The sequence below is a fragment of the Mus musculus genome, chromosome 2 (genome assembly GCF_000001635.26).
Source record: "Mus musculus strain C57BL/6J chromosome 2, GRCm38.p6 C57BL/6J".
NCBI lineage: Eukaryota > Metazoa > Chordata > Mammalia > Rodentia > Muridae > Mus > Mus musculus.
The window spans coordinates 120,798,780-120,822,412 of record NC_000068.7 but is presented as its reverse complement, the minus strand read 5'-3'; the positions used below and the strand labels follow the sequence as shown (position 1 = coordinate 120,822,412).

General features: G+C 41.7%; 1 protein-coding gene across 3 annotated transcripts in view; it reads left to right on the top strand.

Annotated features, from left to right (window-relative positions):
- Window positions 1-23,633, top strand: part of Ttbk2 (tau tubulin kinase 2) — a 117,769-nt gene that overhangs the window by 28,172 nt on the left and 65,964 nt on the right. For all 3 annotated transcript variants that reach the window (NM_080788.3, NM_001024857.2, NM_001024856.2), the window contains one exon: window positions 15,507-15,654. In NM_080788.3, coding sequence (NP_542966.2) covers window positions 15,507-15,654 — 148 coding nt within the window. The remainder of the gene's footprint in view (window positions 1-15,506; window positions 15,655-23,633) is intronic.

Below are 23,633 nucleotides of genomic sequence, written 5' to 3'. Positions count from 1 at the left end.
TGTTGGGTAAGAAGCTTTGGTAGTCCAGTGAAAAGGAACATTTTAAAGGAATAACACCCGTGTTGCTTATCTGCCTAAAGCAGGCATTTTGACTTTTATTCCTGTGACTTGTTTCATAGACTTGTTTCAAAAGTTCCAAATTTTCCTGACTTACTGTAGCTAATATTATAAATAAAAGTGTATTTGAGGAAAAAACAAATTAAAGAGTTTGAAAGTACAGTGACCTGCCTTATCTTGTTTCCATCCTCAACATGTACATAATTAGACTTAGGCAACACAGTTTCTGGTTAGGATGTTTAATCTTGTTTCTCCTCCTAGTATATTTTGAATTGTTCTTACATCATTATGTATCTTTAAAAGAAAAAGACTTATTTTTTAATGTAATAAATTTTTAATGTAATGAATTGTTCATCATTATGTATCTTTAAAAGAAAAAGACTTACTTTTTTAATGTGACCATCTACAGAGTTTTTCCTTTGTTTTATGATACAGGCAATTAGAACCAGGCTTTGTTTGCATAATTTAGGCAATTCTACTAATGGGACATACCCCTAGAAATTTTTTAATGAATATTTTGTGATCTTTCACTAATAGGCCTATATAATGTGTTATTATGTATCTTTTTGTGACGTATGTATTGATGATCATTACCTAGGTCGACTACTTCATTAGAGATAGCAAATCATTGGTATTCTATAATTCTTTTGTTTATTAACAAGTATATCTATAAAGACTTGCTATAATTCACTATTTGATTACTTGGAGATACAGTTTAAGAAAGTAAAATAAAAGACTATTTTCCCTTAGTTTTCTAATATCCAAATGAGCACTAAAATTTTTCTGTTTAGTATGCTCACTGAATCGTGAGAGCTGGGAATGCATTGTGGTTGGTAGAATGCTTACTTAGCAATGAGGCTCTGGATTAGATCCCAGCACCACATAATTGTGTGGTATAGTTACATGTCATAGCAGGGTCAAATTCAATGTGATCAATTCTGCCATGTAGGGCATTAGAGGCCAGCCTTGGCCTAGGCACCCTTGGAGTGGAGAAAAGGGTATAGGGAGGGAAGGGAAGAGAGAAGAGACACAGAGAGGGTGGTAGGAAAAGAAGAAAAAATTGTGATTGTATTCCAGAGTTGCCTGTTATCTTATGCCTGTAGTTCCAGTACTGAAGAGGCTGAATGAAGCAAGAGGATCATTCATGAGTTTGAGGCTAGCCTGGACTATTGGTATGTCCTAGGTCAGCCTGGGCTATAGAGTAGAACTAGCTTACAAGGGAGCTGGTGCTAGAGAGATAGCTCAGTAGATAACAGCACTTGTTGCTCTTGCAGAGGACCCAGGGTCAGTTTCTAGCACCGACAAGGTGGTTTCTTGCACGCTTTCTCACGACCGGCCAGGAAGAACACAACAAACCAGAATCTTCTGCGGCAAAACTTTATTGCTTACATCTTCAGGAGCAAGAGTGCAAGCCCCAAGCCCCAAAAACGAAAGCGAAACCCCGTCCCTATTTAGGAGAGTTATCCTTCGCCTAGGACGTATCACTCCCTGATTGGCTGCAGCCCATGGCCGAGTTGTTGCCACGGGGAAGGCAGAGTACATGGGGTGGAGAAATACCCTTGGCACATGCGCAGATTATTTGTTTACCACTTAGAACACAGCTGTCAGCGCCATCTTGTGACGGCGAATGTGGGGGCGGCTTCCCACAGTTCCCCCTTTTCTATTAATAAGAGCAATAGGCCACCCATATTAATGAGAGTGGAGATAGAGGTCAAATCCCCAGTGTGCAGGTAAAGGAGCCATGTACAGGATTAGCTCTTAGGCTCACAGGCTTTTACCCAGAGCAACCCTGACCTGCTCCCGTGTCGTTTTACTTGGGGAGAAGGACACTTGGACACTCAACCTTCTTGAAAGATGACATGTCTCCCTAGAATAGGCTCATATATGCCGCAGAGCCCTTCTACTGCAGTGCTTAGCCGTGCAACTCTCTCGGGCTGCTGAAGCACACTCACTCTATCCCGTGCAATGAGACTAGCCTCGTGGTGTGCAAGAGCTGAGTGGCCAGCGACCTATTGCTTAAGCATAGATAACTATATATCAGGGGAAGCACCATGCTCTAGAGCTGCAAGTGCCTGGGCAATAACCACCTTGTCTCTCCTAGTTTGGGCCTTAAGCTTACAGACCAACCAAAGAAGCAACACTAATCCACAGCAAAGTGTATCTCCAAATAATATCAATCCCACCCATTCTTTAAAGAAGGAAAATGCTGAGGAGATCCAATTGGGTAATCCTTTGGTCAGGGACAGGTCCAAGCGCGTGGAGTTGACCTGAAGTCTCAATTCCCGAAGGATCTGTTCAAATTCAGCCGTCCAATTCTGTAACATATACTGAAAAAGACTTTTTGACAAATTAGCTGCCCTAGTAAATTTCTCATACTGAATGGAAGTAATGGACAATCCCGGAAACTTTTGTTCACATCCCAGCTGAGCTATTTGCCATAATACATCTAGTTGTTTCTGGACAAGATCTATGAGTTGATTAACCAGCATGAGACCACCCTGTATCATGACATTAGCTGAGGCCTGTTTATCTATGACTGCAGTCACTGAGGCTGACAAAGTGTTAATGGTGTCAGTCGTCTGGACCTGTCCAGACAGAGCCAAGGCTGTCTGAATCAAGGCCAAACCCAGTTCCTAGTTAGTGGTAAAAAAGCAGGGGAATACTTGAGCATTATACATCACCGTCATTGGGAGTGGAAATGTCGACATTATCCCCCAACGCTGCTCTCTCTTTGTTATTGACGCCCTGGACATCACCAAGACGAGGGACATCAGTATTCCCTTGGTCAGTCTGGATTTTTCGGGTGAGTCTTTCTGGTATCCAAAATGGGTTGTCTTCATTCTGTGGGAAAACACAAATAGCTCCCCTGGATCTTATCAAAATAGGATCCGGGCCATACCATTTATTATCAAGGACATTTTTCCATTTAACCATCTCATTGGGCCTATCTGGCTCTGAACAATGACGTTCAGCCGCAGTATGGCCATGAGCATCAATATTTAAAAAATTGAGTGTAAAGAGTGACATAGATACAGACACTCTTGGTACTCGGGGTAGAGCCTCCTCGATTCCCCTCTTCTGTTTTAATAGATAGGATTTGAGGGTGCGATGCGCACGCTCAACAATACCCTGTCCTTGAGGGTTGTATGGAAGTCCAGTCAGGTGGGTCACGTCCATCTGACGGCAGAACTGCTGGAATTTTTGAGATGTATAAGCTGGTCCATTATCAGTCTTAAGGAGTTTGGGTTTCCCCCAAGCACTCCATGCCTCAAGACAATGTTGAATCACATGTGAGGCTTTTTCTCCGGTTAACGGAGAAGCAAACATGATGCCAGAACATGTGTCAATGGACACATGGAGATATTGAAGTTTTCCAAAGGAAGAAACATGTGTAACATCCATTTGCCAGACCTGTAGAGGTCGAATACCGCGTGGGTTAATTCCCACATGAGGAACTGGCAAGAACTCACAGCAGCTTTGACATTGAGTAACAATGTCACAGGCTTCTTTTCTTGTCAAGGAGAAACGACTGCGTAATGTTTCAGCCGTCACATGAAAATTGTTATGAAAATTTCTTGCAGCCTCTACCGGGGATGATAGGGCAGCAGCCACCACTTTAGTGGCCTTATCTGCCAAATCATTTCCCAGAGCCATGGGGCCAGGTAGGCCTGAATGGGCTCTAACATGAGTAATATAAACAGGAAATCTTCTAGATAACAAAACTAATTGTATCTGCTGAAAAATATTGGCAACTCTACTGGAAGGATTAATCACTCCAGCCACTTCTAAAAGATTTACTGCATTAACCACATAACAGGAATCTGACACAATATTAAGGGGTTCTAAAAAGGTTTTTAAAACTTCTAAAACCACTAAACATTCTACCACTTGAGGTGAATTTTCATTATATTGTTTGGATACCACTTTACCATTAGCCACATAGGCACCTATGCCAGTTTTTGATCCATCAGTATATACCACAATCCCATTTTTAAGTGGGTTTCTTACTGTTATTTGTGGAAACACAACAGATTGATTTTGGGCAAACTGTAAAATTGGATGTTTTGGATAATGGTTATCTATTTGTCCTGAAAAGGAGGTAACTAAAACTGCCCAATCATTAGATGTGGCTGCCAAGGTTTGAACCTGTGCAGCGGTATAAGGTACAATTAAAAGATATGGACTTTGCCCAAAGTGGGTGATTGCTGCTTTTAGGCCTTTAAGGGCAAGCTGTGCAATTGCATCAGGATACCAATCTATTATTTTAGCTGGGGATACGTTTGGATGGATCCACAACAATGGCCCATTCTGCCACAAAACTGCGGTTGGCAATTGTGCTGTCTTAAAGACACACAAACTGAAAGGCTGCGAATCCTCAATACGTTGTAATTGTGCATTCTGTAAGGCATTTTCCACTTTTTGTAAGGCCTGGTTAGCAGCTAGAGTAAGAGCCCTAGGGGAGGAGATATGAGGATCTCCTTCTAAAATACTAAACAAAGGCCTTAACTCAGCGGAAGGAATCTTTAAAAAAGGTCTGAGCCAATTAATATCTCCCAACAGCTTTTGAAAATCATTTAAGGTATGGAGGTGATCTCTTCTTATCTCTACCTTTTGGGGCACAATCTTATCTGGGGACACCACAGAGCCCAAGAATTGTCCTGTATCAGAAATTTGGACTTTTTCTGTGGCTATCTGTAAACCCCACTGACTTAAAGTTTTAAGTAGAAAAGGATATGCCTTTTGTAGCATGGTAAGGTTTTTATGGCACAGGAGGATGTCATCCATGTAAAGGAGCAAAATTAAAGAGGGGAATTGTTCCCTCACTGGCAAAAGAGCTTCTTGCACATAAAGTTGGCACATTGTAGGACTATTGGACATTCCCTGTGGTAAGACCTTCCATTGATACCTCTTATCAGGTTCCATGTGATTAATAGAGGGGATGGTAAAGGCAAATCTGGGCCTATCCCTTGGACACAAAGGTATAGAAAAGAAACAATCTTTAATATCTATAATAATTAAATTCCAGCCACGTGGTAAGGCGGAAAGTACAGGGAGACCCCTCTGTACCGGGCCAAATAAGTTCATTTGCTCATTAATGGCTCTGAGGTCATGGAGCAGTCTCCACTTTCCTGACTTTTTCTTAATTACAAAAATTGGAGTATTCCAAGGTGAGGTAGATGGTTCAATATGGCCTAGTTTTAATTGTTCCTCTACCAGTTGAATCACAGCTTCCAGTTTTTCAGAGGATAGGGGCCATTGAGGAACCCACACTGGATCCCCTGTTTTCCATGGTATGGGTCGTGCTGCCCCAATGGCCTCTAAGGAAAACCCAGACCCTGTCTGTCTTGGTTTCCATTAGGTGAGATGGGCTCTATCCTTCCCTGTTCTTGATGTCCTAACCCTTTTCCTTCTTTATAACCCATCTTTGCCATGATATTTTTTGCTTTAGCTGAATACCCTCCCGATGGGGCGTTTTCATTGGACAAAATAAGGCCCAAATGCTGCATAATATCCCTTCCCCAGAGGTTAACCGGGAGTGGGAGCACATAAGGTATGAATTTCCCTTGCTGCCCTTCAGAGGATTCCCACGTCAAGGCAATGGAGCTTATAGTGGGACATGATTGATAACCTAGGCCCTGTAATGAATGAGATGACTCTGTGGTGGGCCATGCTTTGGGCCACCAATGTGTAGAAATTATACTTTTATCTGCTCCGGTATCAAGGATGCCTTCAAACTCTTTTCCGTTGATCTTAAGGCGGAGCTTAGGTCTATCATTCAAAGATACAACCAAATAGGCAGAATCATTTCCTGAGGAGCCCATTTTCTTTATCTCAGGTCCTGCAAATTTCTCCCTGGTATTATCAGGGAGGAGCAGCAGCTGAGCTATCCTATCTCCTTTACTAATAGAAAAAAACGCCCTTAGGGCTTGAACACAGGACCTGTATTTCAGGGGAATGTTGACAATCCATAACTCCAGGGTGGACTACTAAGCCCTGCAAGGTGAGTGAACCCCGGCCGAGAATAAGGCCCATGGTTCCCGGGGGCAAGGATGGTATAGGCTCCACTGGCACCGGCTGAATACTCATTTGAGGCATTAATAGGAAGTCGGAGGCGGCACGCAGGTCCACCCTTGTGGGTCTTCCTGGGTCGCCTCTCTGACTGCTTCCTGGGTCCTGACAAACCGGTTCCCATATCTTTGAGGGCCCTGGGACCGAGGGCCTGATGACCCGTTTTTTGGCACATCAGCTGATTGACTATCAGGCGGGGGAAGGATTCTGCCCTTTATATCCCTCACAGAGCGACACTGGTCGGCTCTATGATAACCCTTGCCACACTTAGAGCAAAGAGTGAGAGTCCCCCCCTGTTTATCTGGAGCTCTGCAATCTTTCTTAAGATGCCCAGGCTTTCCGCAGTTAAAACATGTCCTCTGATCATTTCTGCCCATGGAGCGGTTTTGGGATTGAAGGATGGCGGCCGCTAAACCTGCATTGGTGAGAGGTCCCCCAAGCTCCCGACAAACCCTGAGCCAGTCTTGTAAGCCTTTGTTCTTTCTTGGGGCTATGGCCGCTCGGCACTCCTTTGTGGCTTGCTCATAAATGAGCTGTTCTACCAGAGGTGCGGCTTGCTCTGAATCTCCAAAAATACGCTCTGCTGCCTCTGTCATTCTGGCCACAAAATCTGAGAAGGACTCCTGAGGTCCCTGGACGATCTTTGTTAGTTGTCCAGTGGCTTCACCTGCTCGGGAGAGCGCCTTCCAGGCCCTAATAGCCGTGGAGGAAATTTGGGCATAAGCTCCCCAATGGTAGTTTGTTTGATCAGCAGAATAAGCTCCCTGACCCGTTAACAAGTCAAAAGTCCAATCTCTCTGCTCTGGAGTCAAAGCAGCTGCGTTTGCTCGGGCCTGCGCTTGTGCAGCCTCTTGCCAAAGAGCTCTCCATTCCATATATTTGCCCATACTAGGGAGAGCGGCTTTTACAATCGTTTGCCAGTCGGCAGGAGTTAGTGCCATGCCGGCAAGCCTGTCTAACTGCACCAAGGTAAAATTAGCATTGGCTCCATATTTACGGACCGACTCGGCAAGCTCTTTAATCTGCACATATTCTACCGGAGCGTGGACACGCCCACCCTCGGCTCCTTCAAAGACCGGAAATGCCTGTTGTATTTTCCTTTGTTCCTCTCTGGGAATGAATGAGTCTGCGCATTGCCTCTCTGCGCATTGTCTCTCTGCGCAGGGCTGACGCACTACGCAGGGCGGGGGCTCCGCATAGGGCGGAAGTGCACCTTGAAGCCGACTGCCCGGAGGCCAAGCAGCAAACTGGCCTTCGCCAGCCGCTTTTGGCTTTTTCCTTAACCAATTAGCTCGCATTTTATCTGGCTGGCACTTTTCTCTCTCATAACGAGCTGCTTCTTCCTCCCAGTCTGTTTCTTCAGAGGAGAATTCGTCATCTGATTCAGAGCTACCAAGAGCTGGCTCCTTGAGCTCATCTAGTGACGAGTATCTCCTAGAGACCTCCGCTAATTGATCTTTTTTCTTTTCTTTTTTCTTTTCCTTCCTTCTAATCTCTCCCCAGGTATTCTTACCTGACCTTAACTTTTCCTCGGGTTCAAGACCCTTGGAAAGGCCTGTATACTTAGTTTGTGTACCATATTTTCTCTTTGCTCCTACTCTCTCTCCCCGCTTTACTTCTGATAGATTGCCCTGAATTTCATCCAGAATTTTCAGCCCTATCTTAATCACTTGATAACATGTGAAAAAGAACAAAAGGGCTCCTAACACTAAAAAAAGTTCAAGGCCAAACATACCTTGTAAAGCTATTTCCCACTTTACTTCTGATAGACTGTCTTGAATTTCCTTAGAAAGTTCAAGACCAGACTTACCTTGTAAAGCTGTACTCACTGGTACCCCTGTTCCCCAGCTGAAGAGTTCTGAATTCATGCAGTTGAATCCTTCTCAACAGTCTGTTTTACGGGAACACTTTATTAACATGACCCGCAGTTCTGGTTCCGGAATGAGGGATCTTCCTTGCGCCGGTGATGGTAACCGTCCCGGTTTTTCTCATCCCAGGATTTCTCGTCCCGGGTTTCAGCACCAACTCTTACACGCTTTCTCACGACCGGCCAGGAAGAACACAACAAACCAGAATCTTCTGCGGCAAAACTTTATTGCTTACATCTTCAGGAGCAAGAGTGCAAGCCCCAAGCCCCAAAAACGAAAGCGAAACCCCGTCCCTATTTAGGAGAGTTATCCTTCGCCTAGGACGTATCACTCCCTGATTGGCTGCAGCCCATGGCCGAGTTGTTGCCACGGGGAAGGCAGAGTACATGGGGTGGAGAAATACCCTTGGCACATGCGCAGATTATTTGTTTACCACTTAGAACACAGCTGTCAGCGCCATCTTGTGACGGCGAATGTGGGGGCGGCTTCCCACAGTGGTTCACAACTATCTATAACTCCAGGTCTAGAGATCTGATACTATCTGCTATTGTCTGACCTTTGAGGGCATCAGATGCTCACATGGTACACAAACAAACATGCAGACAAAACACTGTTACACGTAAAATGTAAAACTAAACCTAAAAGTAAATAGAATGAAATGAGCCAGCTAATAAAAGCACTTTCCTCTGGCCTGAGTACCTGAGTTTCACTTCAGGATCCCACATGGTGGAAGGAGAGAACTGACTTCCACAAGCTGTCTTTTGACTACCACTTGTGCACCTTGTCATGCATTCACCCAGGTGCATGCATGTGTGAACACACACAGACACACCATTTGATGTGTTTTGTTCTTCGTAGTTGCTGTCCTTACAGACTTTCAGATTATTTTTATCTGATTAAGGTGACACCCATTAAGAAGCCTCTATCTTAGTTACTTCTCTGTTCCTATGATAAATAAAACACTATGACTGATAAATTATAAAAGAAAGCATTTAACTGGACTTACAGTTTCAGAGGATTAGAAACCATGATGGTAAAGCATAAGGCATGGTGCTTGGAACAGCTGGGAGTGCACATCTTGATGTGATTTGTAAGCAGGAGGCAGAGAGTAGCACACTGGGAATGGAATGAGTCTTTTGAAACCTCAGAGCCCACTCTTAGTGACGTACCTCCTTCAATAAGGCTATACCTCCTAATTCTTCTCAAATACTTCTACCCACTAGGTATCAGATATTCAAATCTGTGAGCCTATGTGGGACATTCTCATTCAGACCATCACATCCCACTCCCTGGCCCTCATAGGCTTGTGGTTTATCATTATGCAAAAATACATTTAGTCCAACTTCAAAAGTCCACATAGTATCTCATAGTCTCCACACCATTTTAAAGTTTAAAGTCTGTGTCTCTTCTGAGAGACTCAAGGCCTGTCTTAACTATAACATCCTGTAAAATCAAAAAGCAAATTATATATTTAGAATATAGAATGGCACAGAATATATATTCTATTCCATTCCATATTTACTCATGTCTTAAAATTGGGAATGATGGCATCCTTTTGAAGCCTCAAAGCCTGCCCCCGTGGCACACCTTCAGCAAGACCATACCTCCTAATCCTTCCCAAACATTTCTTCCAACTGGAGATCAAGTATTCAAATATATGAGCCTATCGGGGCCTTCTCTTTCAAACACCACAGATTCTAACAGACCTTTAATTTTGTTTTATTTTATGTCAATGTTTGCTTTTTTGGAATAAGATGTCACTGTGTAGCCCAGCTGGCTTTTAGCTCAGTCCTGCTGTTTGTTTCAGCCTTCCACATTCTGGAGTTATAGGTGTGCACTGCCTTCCTAATAGTCCTCTAGTGCTAGGGATGGAACCCAAGCAGCACTGGCTAGGCAACATAGATACTCCTGCCTCTCCCTAATGGCCTTTTAATGGCTTTCTTGTCCTAGACCTGGAATATATCCTCCCACTGACTACTTATTTAAAGGACCTATTTCTTGTTTTGAATAATTACATCTTTATTTTTATTCAGTCTTTTGTAAACTAAAGTTTTGTCTTATATGTTTTAACTCTGTTTTAATGCTTCCTTAAATCTATTAAGAAAATAGAGACTCTTTAAGGAAAAGAATCTGTCAGTGGTTCTAAAATATTTTTATTGCATTATACTTATTTGTGTGTGTGTGTGTAAGGAGTTAGGTGTGTCTGTGCACCTGTGGAAGTTCAGAGGACATCTTGTGGAACTCAGCTCTCTCTTTCTGTCTTAGTCAGGGTTTCTATTCCTGCACAAACATCATGACCAAGATGCAAGTTGGGGAGGAAAGGGTTTATTCGGCTTACACTTCCATGCTGCTGTTTATCACCAAAGGAAGTCAGGACTGGAACTCAAACAGGTCAGGAAGCAGGAGCTGATACAGAGGCCATGGAGGGATGTTCTTTACTGGCTTGCTTCCCCTGGCTTGCTCAGCCTGCTTTCTTATAGAACCAAGACTACCAGCCCTGAGATGGTCCCACCCACAAGGGCCTTTCCCCCTTGATCACTAATTGAGAAAATGCCTTACAGTTGGATCTCATGGAGGCATTTTCTCAACTGAAGCTCCTTTCTCTGTGATAACTCCAGCTGTGTCAAGTTGACACAAAACTAGCCAGTACAATTGACCCCTTGTCAACTTGACACACAAAAACATCACTAGTAAGCCTCAACCCTTACAATCTTATTCAACCCCATTTTAAATAACTTTAAAAGTCCCACAGTCTTTACATATTCTTAAAATTTCAATCTCTTTAAAATATCCATCTCTTTTAAAATCCAAAGTCTTTTTACAATTAAAAGTCTCTTAACTGTGGGCTACACTAAAACAGTTTCTTCCTTCAAGAGGGAAAATATCAGGGCACAGTCACAATCAAAAGCAAAAGTCAATCTCCAACCGTCCAATGTCTGGGATCCAACTTACGATCTTCTGGGCTCCTCCAAGGGCTTGGGTCACTTCTCCAGCCAGGCCCTTTGTAGCACAGGCGTCATCCTCTAGGCTCCAGATGCCTGTACTCAACTGCTGCTGCTGCTCTTGGTGGTCATCTCATGGTACTGGCATCTCCAAAACACTGCATGACCCCTTCAGTCCTGGGCCTTCAATTGCAACTGAGGCTGCACCTTCACCAATGGCCTTCCATGGCCTCTCACAGTGCCGAGCCTCAGCTGCTTTGCGTGACCCCTTCATGCCTTCAAAACCAGTACCACCTGGGTGACCCTTACATATTACCAAGTCCTGCTGCAGCAGGAGTACAACCTTGGCCATCTCTGGAACACAGCCTCTTTGTGCTTTCAGAAAACACTTCCCAGAAGATGTCACCTCAACGATGCTGGTCTCTTCTTAATCACCGCTAATTTCTTAGCTCCAGCTAACCAGTATCAATAGTCCCAGTAATGCAAAGTTTTTGCTTTAGTAGTTCTGGTATCTTGTTAATCACAGCTGATTCTTCAGCCCCAGCTAACCAGAACTACAGAATCTTCACATTCAAAACAGCAATGGCCCTGAAAAGAGTCTTTAATTTTCCCTCTGAAATTTCACAAACCAGACCTCCATCTTCTGCAGTGTTCTCAACATTATCTTCCAAGCTCCTACACAACACCCGACAGAGCTCTTAACAACGGATGGAGCTTTAAGCCCAAAGTTCCAAAGTCCTTCCACAGTCCTCCCCAAAACATGGTCAGGTTGTCACAGGAATACCCCACTCTGCTGGTACCAATTTGTCTTAGTCAAGGTTTCTATTCCTGCACAAACATCATGACCAAGATGCAAGTTGGGGAGGAAAGGGTTTATTCGGCTTACACTTCCATGCTGCTGTTTATCACCAAAGGAAGTCAGGACTGGAACTCAAACAGGTCAGGAAGCAGGAGCTGATACAGAGGCCATGGAGGGATGTTCTTTACTGGCTTGCTTCCCCTGGCTTGCTCAGCCTGCTTTCTTATAGAACCAAGACTACCAGCCCTGAGATGGTCCCACCCACAAGGGCCTTTCCCCCTTGATCACTAATTGAGAAAATGCCTTACAGTTGGATCTCATGGAGGCATTTTCTCAACTGAAGCTCCTTTCTCTGTGATAACTCCAGCTGTGTCAAGTTGACACAAAACTAGCTAGTACACTTTCCATGTGGGATCCAGACATCGAACAGATCCTCAGACTAAGCAGCAGGTGCCTTTATCCAATGACCATCCTGCTAGCCTTGTAGCAACTTTTTTTTTGTAGTGCTGGGGTTTGAACCCAGGGCCTCACAGTATTGGAAAGTACATATTCTAACACTGAGTTACGGTCATTGTCACCCTTTTTTTTTTTTTCTAATAAAAACTGTTACTGATTAGCTAGATCAGTAAACTTGGAAATTTTTCTTGATCCAATATAAAAAAATAATCATTTCATTATCATGCAGGAAGATTCTAACAGTTGATAATTGTTTATAAAAGTCAGGTGTATCATTTTGATGAGAGCAGTATATTAAGTACTGTGATAAAAATTGATTATAAATAAAGTGACAGCTTGGTGAGGTGACACTGGCTAGTTATATCGGCGCTTAGGAGCCTGGGGAAGAAGTAGTGAAAGTTCAAGACCAGCCTGAGCCAGGTATGGTGGTACATGCCTTTAATCCCAGCACTGGGGAAGCAGAGCAGGCAGATCTCAGTGAGCTAGAGGCCAGCCTGGTGTACATCGGGAGCTCCAGGACAACCAGGGCTATATAGAGAGATCCTGTCTCAAAAAACAAACAAACAAAACTAGCCGGAGTTACATAGTGAGACACTTTCTTAAAACAAACAAACCAACCAACCAACCTCACACCCCAAGATTAGAAATGTTCTGATGCCTTGGATTTGCTAGTGCTCTAACTTTTCCAATCTGGTGGTTCATTTTCTAGGGAATCTCCTGTGTGTCTGACTTCCAAAGATATAAACACATGTTCTATGTTTGATTTGCTTTTTTAGACATAGGAAATAGAAGCTAACAAGCTGGTTTAGGGCTCTCTTCAGAACAGGCATGGTGTCTGTTTTTAAGTCATATTTAAGGAAGTGGGAAACCAGATTCTATGCCTTCAAGTTTATTTTTAATGTTTGCCTGTGCTGAAGATTGAACCCAGTGCTTTGTAATGTATGTCCTAGACAAGAAGTCCTCTACCATGAATTATATATCCCCAGACTCTACTTCTTTTTTTTTTTTAAATATTTATTTATTTATTATATGTAAATACACTGTAGCTGTCCTGAGACACTCCAGAAGAGAGAGTCAGATCTCGTTACGGATGGTTGTGAGCCACCATGTGGTTGCTGGGATTTGAACTCCTGACCTTCGGAAGAGCAGTCGGGTGCTCTTACCCACTGAGCCATCTCACCAGCCCCAGACTCTACTTCTTGACAAGGGAGTGTCAAGGTTACATTTCCTTGTGCAAAACGAAAAGTTTTCTGTACCTCATATTAAAGAAGATGGGGATGAGAGATACTTTAGTTGTTGTCTTTAATGTATGTGCCCTCAGCATACTATATTACCTGTGAGTTAGTTAGTTTATGTCTCAGAACAAATGAAGATATCTTAGAGCTTTGTCAAGGTTAAAAATTATTATTCTACTATTGTTCAAATGACATAATAGGAATAGACTAAAAGACTCAACATAGATTTTTTAAAAAAGAAATACTGTCATTTACTTAAAGTTCTTTTGTGTCATCAAATAATGTTATCAATCAAAATTACAAAAACATACCCTTAGTGCTTATTGTGTTTTGTTTGTTTGCTTTGAAGCAGTCTTATGTTGTCCTATTTGTCCCTGAATACCTGGGCTTAGGTGAGCCTCCCAGCTTCATCTTTCAGCACAGCTTAGTTTTTAAGTTTGCATTAGGTTTTATTTCGTGGACAGCATACAAAGAATCACAAGTAGCAGCTAGAGCCCCACAGGGAATGGCACATTGACTGTATAGTTCTGGAACCTGGTTCCATTCTGCTCTCACCCTGTAGTTCCTTATCTTACTCCCCTCTCATCACCAAACAAATTTAAAATAGCTGTAGTCCGAGCATGCAAAGCAAACACTGTAATTAGGCTCTAATTATATAGTTAGGACTTTGCTAAGCACTATGTAAAGAAATAAGTTAAGTGGCCTCTCTTTGAAGAAGCCTTCTGTGTGGTGAAGCAGGATATTGGCAGTGAAGAGTTAAGCAAACATGAAGCTGGATATGTTGCACATTCCTATAGTCTTCACTCCTAGAGGTGCAGGCAGGAGTCTCAGGAGTTCAAGGTCACTGAGGCAGGCCAGCCAACCAATTCTTAATCCCAGCTGAAGAAAACAAGACCTCCCAGCATGATGCTGAATGCCATTTCAGCCAGCCTGGTCTACACTGTTCCAAAACAGCCAAGGCTACGTCATAGAGATCTTATCTCCAAAACAGAACCAAAAAGTTACTCAACATGATTTAAGAGACAGTGATAATCCAAGGTATGGCTTGGTAAATTTGCTAATTGGAAAGATAAACAAATAATTTTCATAGAAATTCAGATGATAAATTGGCCTAAAGGGTATGTACTTTAGTTGTGTAGTGCATAGGGCTATGGGTGTGATCCCTTGTGCCACAGGAAGAAAGGGACAGAGGGATAGAGCATAGATGCAGTACTCAGTGAAAATGCTAGTGGAGAAGAAAGTAGGGCATGACAGGAGCATGAGCCTCTTGGAAGGATTAGGCTCTTGGGCCTCATGCCTTTGGTGATAATTTCATGCACTACATCACATTCTTAAGGTTTGCTTATATTATAAGAAGACATAGCTTTAGGAAGTAGAAGACTGGTTTCTTGGCACATCTTGCTTATCACTACTGCATATTACTCACCTCAGAATTTCAGAGCTTTTCAAGTCCAATTGTGCTTAGATTTCAGAACCTATTTATGATACTCCAGTATTCTGATGTTCTCCAATTAAGCTAACATTTAAGGTGTTGATGAAAGCATTATGTTGATTACAGCTTCTTTTGAAGTGTAGATGGATAGCAGTGTTCTCTGAGAGATTGTAGAACCCCTCTTTGCTTGTGTGGATCCTGTTAGTCCTGCTACAGAGATGGGCGTGAAAGATTGAGTGCTGGCTGCTCATCCTAACCTCCCTCTTTACCCTTAGACTAGATTGATTCTATATAAGATTTTAAATGCCAAAACGATTTCATTGCTTAAAAAGGCTGCAAATGACTACTTAAACACTGTGCTTTTTGTGACAGTTTTGATGCTAGCTGTAGCTCTTTAATAATTATTTATAACTGAAATTATTTCATTGCTTCCTGTAGACAAATCTGTAGGACAGTGTTAATATTATCTTCTGTATGTTTCCAATTGTGTTTTTCTTGCTGTATAAATGACTTAACAATATTGAAATCATTTATCATAAAGTAAGAATGGAGTAAAATTACATGTTTTCTACATTTAAAAGATGAACTGGCTTCCAGTTAGAATCTTTGCATAATTTTGAGTGTGTTTTTGTTTTGTTTTCTGTGCAGTTAAGAAAGATTGGAGGTGGGGGCTTTGGAGAAATTTACGATGCCTTGGACATGCTCACCAGGGAGAATGTGGCGCTGAAGGTGGAGTCAGCTCAGCAGCCAAAGCAGGTTCTGAAGATGGAGGTTGCTGTGTTGAAGAAACTGCAAGGTAAGTTGCTTTGAATGATATGCAGTGAAGTTTTGGATGATAGTTCATAAGTGTTTTAATCTTCCCTGGTTAAATTCTCTATACTAATGGACCACTCTGGTGTTAGCTAGTTATAAACACGCTGAGTATGTTTGTGTTTAAGGCTTTATTTTATAATAGAAATGTATGATTGCTAGAGTAATTTAATTGGGCTTTTCACAATAAGGGTAAGAGACAATTAGGGTCACCCTACTGTTCTAGAAAGTGCTGTGGTAACATTTGCATCTTCCTTTGAACCAATCATAAAAACCTCTGAGACCTTTCTGCACTTGCTTTTGTGTGTTAAACAATCATGAGTCACATTATGGAAGCTGTCCTCAAATCATGCTGCAAGGTGGATTAAAAATGATAAGTAAGGCTGTTTTTTCTCATTAAGTAGTTTCAGAGCATAGCTCATCACTTTTGAAGTTGATCTTACTACCCAGGTATTCTTACTACTAAGGACAAACCATTTTTTCTGATGTCAATCTGATAGTCATGCAAAACCCTGAATTTGTTGCTAGTGTCTTGTCATCTCTGTGGTCTGTGTTTCATGGTACACTGTTGTATTACTAATATCAAAGTTACATAAGGCTGATGACCATTCCTCCTTGTCCTAAGATTTCTTTCTAGTTGTCAGAGTTTTTCTACTGGTAGTTTAACTATAAATCTTTCAAACTCGTTTTTAGCTCAAATTTAGCTTTCCCAAGGGACAGTACATCAGGAAAATCATAGATCACTCAGCCCCCATTGTCACTACTAAAAACCAAAGATTCAGAAAAGGAAAAACAAAGAAAAGGATGTCTCTTTCATGTTCTCAGTCCCACTCCTCCCCCTTTCCTCCCCAGTTGTTCTCAGCTCAATGTAGAAGCCACGGATGCGTGCTCCTGGACTACCTCTCCCAGGGTTGCAGAGCCTAAGTGATTGCCTCTTAGTGATGAGTCCATAGGGCATAGATAGCAGCAGCTGCTTGGCCCAGTCTGTGCAGCCTCACCAGTCTATCCCCTTGCTCTGTCATGGTCCTGTGAGACAGGAGACACTGCCACGGCTCCTTCAGGACCTCTGGTGACTTTGGCCTTGATTTAGTAATGTTCCATTGTGATAAAGCCTAGAGATTAGTTTAATAGGTTTTATGAGTAAAACTGTCACTGGAGCTTGTTTTATGAGAAACTGTTAGGCATTGTGTTCTTCATTTTATCATTTAAAGTTACTATCTAAAATGTTTTTTTTGTGAGCTTATGCCTATATGAAGCCTATTCCTCAGACCCCTTACTTTCCACAAATGCATAGGTTTTTAATCTTCTGGTCTATATTTCAGTGACAAGGATCAAGGACCACCTAATGTAAGCCTTCTGCAGTGCTTATGCTTCACAACTTCTTTTTGAGGATGTTTTGGTAGACATTTGCTTGGCTGGTGGCATGATGTGGCATGGAATGGATCCAGTGTGTAAGACTAGCCTCCTGTGTCCCATGCTGGCCTTGATCTATGTAACCAAGGATGATTTTGCACCGCTAATCCTCTTGTGTCCACCTCCTAAGTGATGGGATTACTGATGAGGACTGTACCTGGCTGACCATGGCAAAAAGGCAGCTTCTCTGGGTAGAGCTGACAGCAGCACTAAGCTGTAAACACAAACAGTTGTTTAAAGGGTGGCATTGACTGGCACATCATGTCCTTTTAGCAAAAAAACAAAAACAGCTTCCCTGCTAAAACTTAGCCACAGGCTTTTGACCTAGCTGACAGTACCAGATGTGAAATCCTTCCTGTGGAGTGTGTGTTAAATCCAATCTAAAATGGTCTGTTACTCATATAACACTATTCTATATTGTTATTATTTTATTTTATTTTGGTTTTTTTGAAACATGGTTTCTGTGTGTAACCCCTGGTTCTCCTGGACTTTATAGACCAGGCTGGCCTCGAATTCAAGATTTTCCTGCCCCTGCCACCCTAGTGCTGTGATTAAAGAAAGGCATGCACCATCACACATGCCCAGCTTGGCACAGTTTGTTTTGTTTTGGTGTTGGATTCCCTGGGACAGGAGTTATAGACAGTTGTTTGCTGCCACATGGGCTCAAGGAATTGAACCCAGGTCTTCTAGAAAAACAGCCAGTGCTCTTAACCACTGAGCCATACCTCTAGCCCCACAATTCTTAATAAAGTGATAACAGACTTGCCACTGTTGTATCAGTGATCTCAGCTTGCCTGGCCAGTCGGTCTTACTGCACAGGGTCCACCACTGGGGAAGACTGTTGGTGACAGTGCTCTCCTAGCAGCCTGCATAGCTGCTTCTAGCACTGTGAAGGCTACCTAGTAGGGAGGAAGCTTTCCAGCCCAGTTCCAGCTTGATTACTGTATGTCTTGTGTCCAAAGATAATTACATCTTTGGCTATAAGGGCTTGCCATCTGGTTCTAGTGGGCAGTTAGCAATACTGGCGATAACTTTTACTATTTGGGGGGGGGGGGCTTCAGGAGCGTCCTTGACCAGCAACTTGCCAAGAGGTAGCCTATCTCTGGCACTGGGATTTTTATTTAATGATACGTCGTTTCTGGGAACATCTTTATCCACTCAACACAGTATAGGCACCTTCATTGAAACTCCTTAAGAATTTTAAAAAGATTTATTTTATCTGTGTGAGTGTGAATACTTGTGCTTTCATATGTGTGCACATGTGCATGTGTGTTAGTAGTCACAGAGGATAGAAGAGAGCATTGGATCTCCTGAACTGGGGTTTTAAGTAGTTGTGAGCCACCTTATGCCAGCACTGGCAACTAAATTCTAGTCTGGTACAAGATCAGCAAGCTCTCAACTATCTTTAGCCTCATTAAATTGTGTTTGTGTGTGTGTGTGTGTGTGTGTGTGTGTGTGTGTGTGTGTGTGTGTGTGTGTGTGTGTGATCAGCTCATTATGGATCAGATTTCCTTGAGGCTTTTTCGTGTATTTCGGTTGACTACCATCTCCTGCTCTCTCTCCTCCCTCATCACCCTTCATCTCCTCTCCACTTAACCCTTTCCACTCTAGAATTCCTCTTGTGTTTTTACTTGAATCAAATACATTTTACTTACTCCCCTACAGAGGGAATCTCTGGAATCCTCCTTTCTGGTTTTCCTGGGTTCTGTAAGTACTTGCTCTCACATAAGTGTGTATATGTTAGGGGAGCTAGGTTCCATAGATGAGAGAGACATAGTGTTTCTCTTTCTGAACCTGAGATATTCCACTCAGTATACTATTTTCTAGTTCCATTCACTTGCCTCCAGATTTCATGATTGCATATACATACTCCGTTTTCATTATCCATTCCTCACTTGATGGACATGTCGGCTGGTTCCATTTCCTTGGAGTTGTGATGTGAGCAGTAGAAAACAAGGCTGAGCGAGTGTCTCTGTGGTGAGATGTAGCACCATTTGGGTGCCAGGAGTAAAGTAGCTCGGTCATAAAAAGTGTTCCTAGTTTGGTTTGTTGAGAAACTTCCACAGCAATTTTCATAATGGCTGAACAAGTTTGCATTGTGACCTACAGTTAATAAGGGTTTACCCTCCTCACACTTTTCACAACCTCATCAGCATTTTCACCATTTGTTCTCATGAAGGAAAACACTTCTCCATCCAAAACCAGGTGTGGGTTTATAGCTAAGTCCTCTATTGTATTCTCTTGATGTGTGTGTGTGTGTGTGTGTGTGTGTGTGTGTGTGTGTGTGTGTGTACATTGTGTGTGTGTGCATTGTGTGTGTGTGCATTGTGTGTGTTTGTTTTGGCTAATATTATGCTGTTATTACTGTTTTGTAGTATAATTTGAAATCAAGTATAGTGATACTTCCAGTATTAATTTTTTTATACTTAGAAGAATTGTTTTGGGTATCTGGGTTCATGTATGTGTTCAAATAGATTTTTTTAATTATTATTTTTTTGTCTATTATGTGTTTTAAAGACTAAGTCTGTATATGTAACCCTTGTTACACATGTGTCCTTGAACGCAGTGATATACCTCTCTGCCTTCCAAATGCCTGAAAATAATTATTTTTCCTTTTATTTTTGAGATTATATATTTCTTCCCTCTCTTTTTTTCCCTTCAAACTCTCCCATATACTCATTGCTTTCTGTCGAATTCATGGCCTCTTTCCTTTAATTTCTACATGCAAATATGTATATATATGTATTACATATATTCCCAGCTATATTGCCCAATCTACATAATGTTACACATATGTATGTTCTCAGGGCTGACCATTTGATACTGGACAACCAATTGGTATGTGCTTCCCTGGGGAAGACTTATTTCTCCCACTCCCAGCATTCCTTAGTTGCCTGTAGTTCTTTGTGTAGGGTTGAGGCCTTGAGTCCTTCCCCTCTGCCCCCACTCCTAGCATCTTTAATATGCCTTTGTGTCCTCGCTCAGCGATGTTTAGACAGTCACATTAGTGAGGCTTTATGGGTGCAGCTTCTGGCATTACTGGAAGACACAATATCACAGCAAGATCCTGTGGCTCTTAAAATCTTTCTGCCTGTTCTTCCACAATGTTCCCAAAATTCTAAATTCAAGAGTTATTTGTAAATGTATTCATTGGTTATAGGCCTTAAAACTCTGAATTTGATTGGTTGTTTTATGTCATGGTCTCTGTATGTTGCAAAGACAAGTCTCCTTCATTAGGGTTGACAATACATTTTAAGAATTTTTTTTCTGGGCTGGTGAGATGGCTCAGTGGGTAAGAGCACCCGACTGCTTTTCCAAAGGTCCAGAGTTCAAATCCCAGCAACCACATGGTGGCTCACAACCATCTGTAACAAGATCTGACGCCCTCTCCTGGAGTGTCTGAAGACAGCTACAGTGTACTTACATATAATAATAAATAAAACTCTAAAAAAAAAAAATTTTTTTTTCTGTTTCTGGGAAGAAAGTCACTGGGATTTTGTTGGGGATTACTTTAATCTGTAGATTGTTTTTTGTTGTGTCCGGCCAGCAGACCACAACCTGGGTTCTAGCCTGGAAAGGCATTTTGGAAACCTGGAAGAGAAGAGGGGCTAGGTGGCGAGAGAAAAGAATGTAGCCAAGACAGTTACTCTGATCAAGGCTCAAATTTTATGGTTGCGACACTAGTTATGAAGGAAGGGGGAGGGGACCCGATTCCCGCCGAATAATCTCTGGTCCAGTAGAAAGGTGCACGTGTGTGGCTCCGCAGGTTCCAGCAGTGGGCGTGGCAGAACGAATGAGCAGGAAGCTCCACCCCTGAGCAAGCAGGTTTCAGGCTGGGGGAGGGGAGACTACATCTCCTCCCTTTTATTAACAAAATTTAAAAAAAGAAAAAGCTGGCCTGAGGGGGGAAAAATTTTCTATGCTCAATAGTTCTGCCTGGAATCTAGGGCTAAAGAAAAAACTTGCTTTCATGGGATTTCTTAACTTTTCTTATGGTAAACTGTATCTGGCTAAGACTGTCCTTTCTTATCTTAGTAAACAACTAACTGAAAAGCCTGGAGCTGTAGGCTCCGACTTTATAATGCTAATTAGTACTTGGTAGGTAACTTTCTAGTTGAATTTTAAGTAGGGTGTTGGAACTCTGGCTAAGTTTGACTGAACAAATGTGAAATACACTATAATAAGAATAACACTAAGTTGATATTCCTCCGCATTTTTGGATGATAGGTGGGAAACAGGGAGAAGGAGTTCGACCGGCTCTTGTAGTACAAGGCCAATTGGCTTTTTTATTTGGGTGGGAGGCAGTGAAGGGCTTGCCCTTTCAATAGTACGTCTCCAGTCTCTCTCCCCCCTATTAATTAAGTTAAAATAAGGCAATGCTTAACTGAGGTGATCAAATGATTTTTTGATCTGTAGATGAGTGGGCTTTTAACCTTGGCTTGGGTGGACATGGACCCGATTTTTCTCGTGGGTATTGATAAGACCCACACCTGTGGCTCTGGGTATTTTTTGGGGAGGTGAGGCAGAGCCGAAAAAATTTTTGATTTTTAGTCAAAATATGATACCAACCTCTTTCAAACCGGGTTTATCTCACAGGAAACTCAGAAATGGTCAAGCTGGACCTTTTCTTGCAGTGCCTCTGTACCAAGCGATGTCTATACTGAATTTGTATAATCACAAACCAGTATGCACAGTTCTGAGTGCTGTGCAGCTTTTAAAGGAGAATTATTAACCTCAGATTTAGCAAGGCCTAAGTAATAATTATGTCATTAGTAACACCATGATTTGTGGCTAAAATAGGAGTTGGAAGTCGTTTTTTTTCATCCCTGTTTTTTTTACAGCCTAAGGACACCTTGTAGTAACAGCAAGGGTGAAAAGCCAGAGGTCAGCTAAGGGACTAAGCCTGTGTATCAAAATAAAAACCAATCTTTATTAATATAGAAATATTTACTTTTTTAGCCCTCTTGGTAAACCTAATTTTTAACTTAGACTAAAAGCCACGTGCTGGAAATGTCTTTGGAAAGGAGATAACAGCAGCCACCTGTGTGTTTTAGGGGGGCGGGGATGCACATCCGCTGGTCTGCCTCGAGAATGTTGATTTACCTGCTTGAAAGACAAAATCTCGACAGTGAGAAAGTAGGAAAGTAGAACTTCTTTTGGGGAAGTCTAGGTACTTTATTTAAATGTAAATTGTAAAGCTGAGGCTAGTCTCCGGCCTCTTGTCGGGAGCTGGCTCAGAGAGTAGCTTTTTTTGGAGCCTGAGTTTTCAAGCCGACTTTTAAGCAAAAGAGGAATTTTAGTCCTCAAGGTGATACTTTAGAAGATTTAGAATCTGTGTTTATCTGACATCTGGCAGTCACCACGCTTTATCTTTATCTCGTGAAAAAACACAAACTGAGTCTCTACCCCAAATTAGAACTGGATCTGGACCCTTCTATTTGTTAGTTAGGGGGTCTTTTTATTTTACCAATGTATTAAGTGACCAATTGCTCTTTAATAGCTTTTTTCACTAGCTGTAAGGCCAGCAATCCTTTTGAGGTTAGGGATCTAGGGGGAGTGGGGGATGTGCTCTGAATTAACTTTGTTAGGTAATTTAGAATATAGGAATCTCTAACATTGGACTGAATATTAGACCAGTCTAAGATTGAGTTAGAATGGCTGGTCACACTGAAGAAAAGAGAAAAATCATTATGACTCTATTAAATGACTAATTTTACTAAGTCTGAATATACAGTCTCTGATGTACTATTGTCATAAAGTTAAAAGGCTAGAAGCTAGTCTAGACTGGAAAAATGACAAGTAAGGATGGATCTAAAACATGAATTTAATTTAGTTTTTTAGTCAGTTTAATCAGGACATGAGTCAACTTACCTACCAGCTCGTCACACGAATTTACTAATATGCTTCTGTAGCGTTCTGTGGAGAAAACCTGTTTTTCCCTTTTTTAATAAGGTAGTTGTTTTAGGATTAATCTATAAGCCAATAAGTAGATCCCTTTAAGATACTATAGAGCATTTATTAAACTCTTTGACATTAAAATATTAGATTTTGAAAATAAAGGTAAGACTTTAATAGTGTGCATGGGAATGCACTAAATAGTATGCACGGGGATACAATTTTTCTCTTTTTTGTCTTTTAAGAAGTTAAAGTTTTAAAATTTTACAATACCTAAACTTTTGAATTAATAACTAGTTGACAAAACATTTTAAATACTTGGCTGTAAAGGGGCAGTGACTAATTGCACTTTTAATCAATTTTTTTAAGGAGCAGTTGTAACTAGAAGGCTTGCAAAGTTATTAAGAGTCACATGTGCATAATTTATTTATTTATTAACTAGAAATATGTATAAGCAATTGTAAATTTGAGAATTAATAGTATTTGAGGGATGAACAATTTAAGCAATTGTGAGCTCAGACTCACAATTATTGACTATTAATATACAAATTAAGGTTTGATTGTTTAGCATTTTAAAACACCATTTACAGCACACAACTAGATCATCTGTGCTGGAACAGGGGAAACTGTGTCTTAAGACTCTGCCCCACAGAAGCT